Source organism: Thunnus thynnus, chromosome 7 (assembly GCF_963924715.1).
Source record: "Thunnus thynnus chromosome 7, fThuThy2.1, whole genome shotgun sequence".
In the NCBI taxonomy this organism is placed as follows: domain Eukaryota; kingdom Metazoa; phylum Chordata; class Actinopteri; order Scombriformes; family Scombridae; genus Thunnus; species Thunnus thynnus.
In genome coordinates this window covers 24,409,676-24,415,675 of record NC_089523.1, presented here as the reverse complement: position 1 = coordinate 24,415,675, position 6,000 = coordinate 24,409,676, and the positions used below count along the sequence as shown (strand labels likewise).

At 37.9% G+C, this 6,000-nt stretch overlaps 1 protein-coding gene across 1 annotated transcript; it reads left to right on the top strand.

Annotated features, from left to right (window-relative positions):
- Nucleotides 1-1,005, top strand: LOC137186880 (odorant receptor 131-2-like). The gene has a single exon (XM_067595911.1). The coding sequence runs from the start codon at nt 43-45 to the stop codon at nt 1,003-1,005; it is 963 nt and encodes a 320-aa protein (XP_067452012.1). The 5' UTR covers nt 1-42.
- The last annotated feature ends 4,995 nt before the right edge of the window (nt 1,006-6,000 follow it).

The window sequence follows — 6,000 nt, the reverse complement described above, 5'->3', positions numbered from 1 at the left end:
TCTCTTTAACAGGTTTGCTCCAGTCCACGTGCACATGAAAAAATGCAGAATCTGACTGAATTTCCACTCAATGCAACATCCCACAAAAGCCTGTCTGTGATAATCAAAGTGTGTGTGGTTATCCCCTTCTTCTGCGTCTTCCTCTGCTGCATTGTCCTCATGCTTCACATCTTTGCATCTCACAGGCAGTTTCTGGACACCTCACGCTACATCCTGTTTGCCTACATGCTAGTCAATGACACCGTTCAGCTCCTGTCCTCTGTGTTGCTCTTCCTCTTTGTCATGGGCCAGGTAAAATTTGCCATTGTCTACTGTGTTCCTCTGCTGTTCATATCCACAGTCACTTTCCAGAACACACCCTTAATCCTGGCCACCATGTCACTGGAGCGATACGTTGCCATCATCTATCCTCTCCAGTGCCCGGCCACCTGGCGCTCAGACCGCATCTGGATCATTATACTGTCTCTGTGGCTCATCAGCTGTATCTCCCCTGTCATTGAGTACTCCATCGGGAAACGTTACCCTGCTGTGGATGCCTTCTCTACACCTGTGCTTTGTAAAAATGTCGTCATCAACTCATCTCCAATCCAGACATTAATCAGAGCAGCTGCGAGTGTGCTCTTCTTTGCAGTTGTGGCTGTCATCATCCTCTTCACATATGTGAGAATCCTGCTGGAAACCAGGAAGATGAGACAAGACCGAGTGTCTGTGAGCAAAGCCATGCACACTGTGCTGCTGCACGGCTTTCAGCTGTTGCTGTGCATGTTGGCTTACACTCTCCCCATCACTGAAAATCTCATAGTGCTGCATGCCAACTGGCTACCAGAAGACATCGCCTTTTTCAATTACTTCTGTTTCATCCTCATTCCACGCTTTCTCAGCCCGCTCATCTACGGTTTTCGGGATCAGAGTCTCAGGGTCTACATTGGGAAAACTTTCCTCTGCTGCACAAACAAGGTCAAATCACGTGTCAGAGGCAAACCGCAGGACTGCTTTTTAAACTGACTGATTTAGTTTTGACACAGCTCTTAAATAAAATATACAAATGACAAAAGATGTATTTGTCATGTTTAAAATATTTTCTTTATATACAAATACAACAAATGATTAAGTTTCATAATAATCTGAAGATTTACAAACTATAAAACATTTATAAATGCTGAAAAAAAAATCAAAAACTCTAAACAAGAATTTCTCATTAATTGAATAAAACTCTTTTAACCTCTGCTGCCCTCAGAGAGCAATCATAACCCCTTTCTTTTATTTACACATTGGCACCGTTTTTAGAGACAAGTTCAACAGTTTTATAGATCTACCTCAGTTAAATATAAACCAGGCCATGACCGTACATCTGACCCAGTATCATCAATAAGGAGAGAGTTAATTCAAGGTGCTCTACAGTAAACTACAGTAAAGTTTAGATTCAGTCTCCAATTCTGGCTGCAGTGCTGATCACACAAGATTTATGATGAACTGTGTGACTGAGTTGCAGGGAGGCTGACTCAAAATGCTTCTGGCCTCCTGCCACTTACCTTTATTAGGCTCTATATGTACAAATATTTAAAAGACAAAAACTCAGAAATCAGACAATCTGTGCTTTGTATTTCAAGCCCTACTTGCAGATAAGCATTGTAATATTTGGATGTAAATCATGTATGAATTGAATGTGTATACATATAGTTATCATATTTGATTTTTGTCAGACTGTGTTACAGGTCTCAATTAAAACAATCCTGTAAGGCGTTGTCACCCTTGGGGACCTGTAATGGGAAATTGCTGATCACTCAATAAACACACAAAGAGAGCATTGTCAGGTTATGAAATAATGTAATCAAATAATACAATCAGAAGTATAATGCATCATAGTTCTGGAGACAAAGATACATACCACCTAGCTATCTTTTCTTTGTCTGAAAGGTTTGCACTCAACCAGTCCCTTAAATACTCGTACAGAATTTAAGACATCTGTTTACTAACCTTATAGGTCAGCAACCAACCCTCAGATAGAAACATAAGTCAAAAGTTCAGCTAACCTAGGAACAGTCTTTCCTCACGACCATATATGACAGTACATAAGCATGCACCAAGTAGCATCACAAAACAACATTACTACTATATTAAATTAAGTACAAACCACACTATCCTCTAAAGCTTATCAGTTTTACACATAAACATCTACATAACTACAGTTTATCTTATCACTGGCTCAGGTAAGGGTATAACAGAATAAACTTAACTGTTAAACACACAACTGCCTCATCTTACACAGCAAAGAACTAAGTTTAGAATAGACATAGCACAGAGGAATTTAGATCATGTGTGAAACACGAACTAACACTAAACTGAACTTAAACACTATCTGAAACATGTATGATATATTCAAGATATCAAATGATAACGTATTATTCAGTTTTCTTTTACAGACCCAAATATTCAAATTATGTGTGAAAATGTGTACTTTCTTTGTCATAATTTAACTATGAATTTGAATAATACCATTTCTGTACAGTTTTTATATTTGCACATTCTATGACAGGGAAACTATACAGAACAGATATCAATATACTACATAATTATTCTTTTATTGTACTTTTTTATGCATGCATGTCATACACTTAGCTATAAAATGATGCATTTATTTGTTTTGGGGGAAAATAATAATTTTTAATAAGTTGTTCCCTATAAAGTCATTGTATACTGGTTTATTGTGTTATTTTCAAATCAAATTACTAATGCCACTATTTATTTTTATATTTAAGTAAGCTTATTTTGTGATGATAATAATTTAGCTTTTTTTTTTTTTTTTTTACTCAGCCCATCATTTTTGTTTTTTCTGATTTATATTAAGTGGCTGCTGTACCACTGTGTAATTTCCATTTGGGATTAATAAAGTACTCTATCTATCTTTTACTTTATCTATCTATCTACTACTGTTTAAATAGCACATATAATAGTATGAAATAACACTATATAGCGATAATTTACTGCTCTCTCTCTTTCTCAGTCAAATGCTGAAATATCTGAACTGTGCAGTTTTATTACTGCAGCTTGTTGTGCATAACATCAACCTGCAGGTGTCGCTACAACTCCAAACTCAATACCAATATGCACAAGTATTTGATTAAAGATTTAACATGAAATACACATAAGATTTAGCCTAATTTTTTTTTAAAAACTTTTTTTTTAAAGTAAATGAATGATGATACCGTGGTATAATCAATTTGCATGCAGCCAAGCACAAACTGAACGTGCAGCTGGTTTAATCACAAACTGGCGCTGGACACAAACTCAATAAACTTTTACGCAGCCTATTTTTGTGATTATTGAGCTAATAAAGCTGTCACGTGCGCGCAGTAATGTGAAAGTGCTGGTGCTTTGAATGCAGGCTGCAGGTCTGTCCCATGTCTCAGACCTGAAGGAGATCCCAGAGAGGACTGTAGAGGCACGTTTGTGAATCAGGGGAGAGCCAGGAGGCGCAAACCCTGAAGATCCTCAGTGCTGTTCAGTACACTGAGAGGAAACAGTCAGTAGCTGCTGGAGTAACGCCAGCTTTATTCTCTGTCTTGGAGATGAAGTGCATTGCATGTGTTTACATAAATTGGGGTCTCCTGGCTTCAGCTGTGATCCCCGTTTGTGTAGGTGAAATGTATACGTCGCTGCTGAACGTAAAGCAGGCGATCAGTGTTGAACGGAAGCTGATCAATTACTTGAGAACTTATATTGACCACGAGGTGGAGAGACTGGAGGACATCAAACGGTGAGTGACAGGCATGCAGAGATTTTGGATAAGAGATAGCATTCCTTGTCATTTGCATGCCAGAAGTGTAAATAATCAGTCTAGTAGTGAAAAAGCGCCAGAAACAGCTCTGTACCTCTCTGTAGGGAGACAGTCTATGGAGAAATAAAGGAAAAATCCACACTAATCCACAGCTTTGTTTTAGTTGGAGAAAAACTTGAATCTCTCCTAATAGCAGAGACACAAGACCGATCGGTGACAAATCCTGGAGTTGTTTCACAGACAGTGAATAATAATTGAACAAGCTTTTAGAAATGATGATGACAGCAGATGTGGAGGTTTTAACAGGATGTGGTCACATTTTCTGATTCACAGCTGGGAGTCCTGCATCCAAATCAAATAGTAAACCTCATTTGGATCTCATTTTTCTGACACAGAAATGACAAACATCATTAGCTCATATTTGACTTATACTGTCAAAACCTATTGGGATAATATTAACTAGAAGGAAAATGAAATGTTAGGTTTTACAGGCGGTACATTCCTCCGGTCAGAAACCCCCTTCATGACTGCACAGCAAGTCAAGAATGCTCTCCAGGATGTTGGTGTACATGTTTCCTTGTCAACAATCAGGAGAGATCAAGACATTATGACCATAACCTCCAGTCCTCCACAGTAAGATTGGTTGATTTAGTGAAAGAGAGAAACATGAACAGATATTAATGCACAAATTGCGCAAGGTGGAATACATAAATTAGGGAGTCTAAAACTAACCATGGACCAGAGTAAAGTTTTTTGTGATGGTGTCTTTGCTCTGTCTTGAAGCTAAATTTACAACCAAACAGGTGCATAACTGTAATACTACAAAGAGAGAGAGAATGCAGTCAGGATCATTTAAATGTATGCATCTCATGGGTCCTAATAACATTATAGAATAGAATTTGTGATTTCCTTTAACATTACAGATGTCTGTGTGTGTGTGTGTGTGTGTGTGTGTGTGTGTGTGTGTGTGTGTGTGTGCGCGTGTGGTCTTCTTTGGCACAAGCACAATGCACACAGAACTGACAGCCTACCACCAGCTTTAGTAACTGTCTACCCATAAACCACATTTTGGTATAAGTTACTGGACAACTTCAAAGTATTTGGCCAATTCTGTCTGAAAAACTGTACCCATGTATTTCAGTTAGCTTGAGGTTTTAGGTTACATACTACTTGGATTACTGGCATTGACTTTACTCCAACCACTATTACGGAAGTCTCACACTGAACAGTGAGTGAACTATGTAGTTTGCTTGATACCATTTTTATTTTGCCTCAACACTCTAACAATGAAATACGAATATAATGAAAATTTCTCACTTCCCACTTATAAAAGTGCAGGGGTCACACTAACTTGTAGGTTGTAGCTCCCGTCTTCACACAACTTGTACATGCCTAGATCCACACAGCTGAGCAGGACCATCAGTAACCACGTCAACCATGTGGAGGGAGAAGTTAAGGTCAAAACATACAGGATGCAATATGTTCATTCATTCATTGACATACCTACAGTAATATGACTAATAATGACAATAGTAGTAGTAGACATGGGACATGTGGATTGTCATTGATAATTTGATTATTGGATTATTGTAATCGATGCATCGTGTAAGCAGCATTTTAATGTTGCAGCTGGTCAAGCTGCAACTAGATTTAACTACTTCATACACTTTTCTTTGCTTTAATCGATAAAATGCATATATTATAACCACATAATTTTTTTGTGTGTATAATCTGAATATGCAAAGTAACTACCGGTAGCATCAAATAAAATTACTCAAGCCATGGTGCAAAGAATACACTGTGATTGTGCATGAATATGGGATTATTAGATGTTAGGAAAAAAATAAATATGAGAAATAAAGCTTTTGCCTGGGTTTTTGTTCCTGGTTCTTACTGTTTGCTGGTCAGTGGAACGTCACATGGAAGATTTTTCATTGTTGTACTCAGATGGAAAATGTTCTTTTTTGTATCATTCTTATGCTATACATCATTGACTTGACTGCCTGTTTGATTGTCTGGTAAACCACATCAATACTGTCTCTACATGTACTACACATTAGCTTCATTATTAACCCATTAGCCCCATCTCCCTACTGAAATGTGTTGCTAATGAGAAAAATAATGCTTCATGACGATAGCATGGAATTAATGTATCTCTGGAGGAATCATGCCTGAATCAAACATACTGGAACCAGACCAAACACATCAGATAAGGGGAGGAT

Excerpts from the sequence above, each read along its gene's own strand:
- LOC137186880 (XM_067595911.1), top strand. The coding sequence starts at position 43 with ATGCAGAATCTGACTGAATTTCCACTCAATGCAACATCCCACAAAAGC.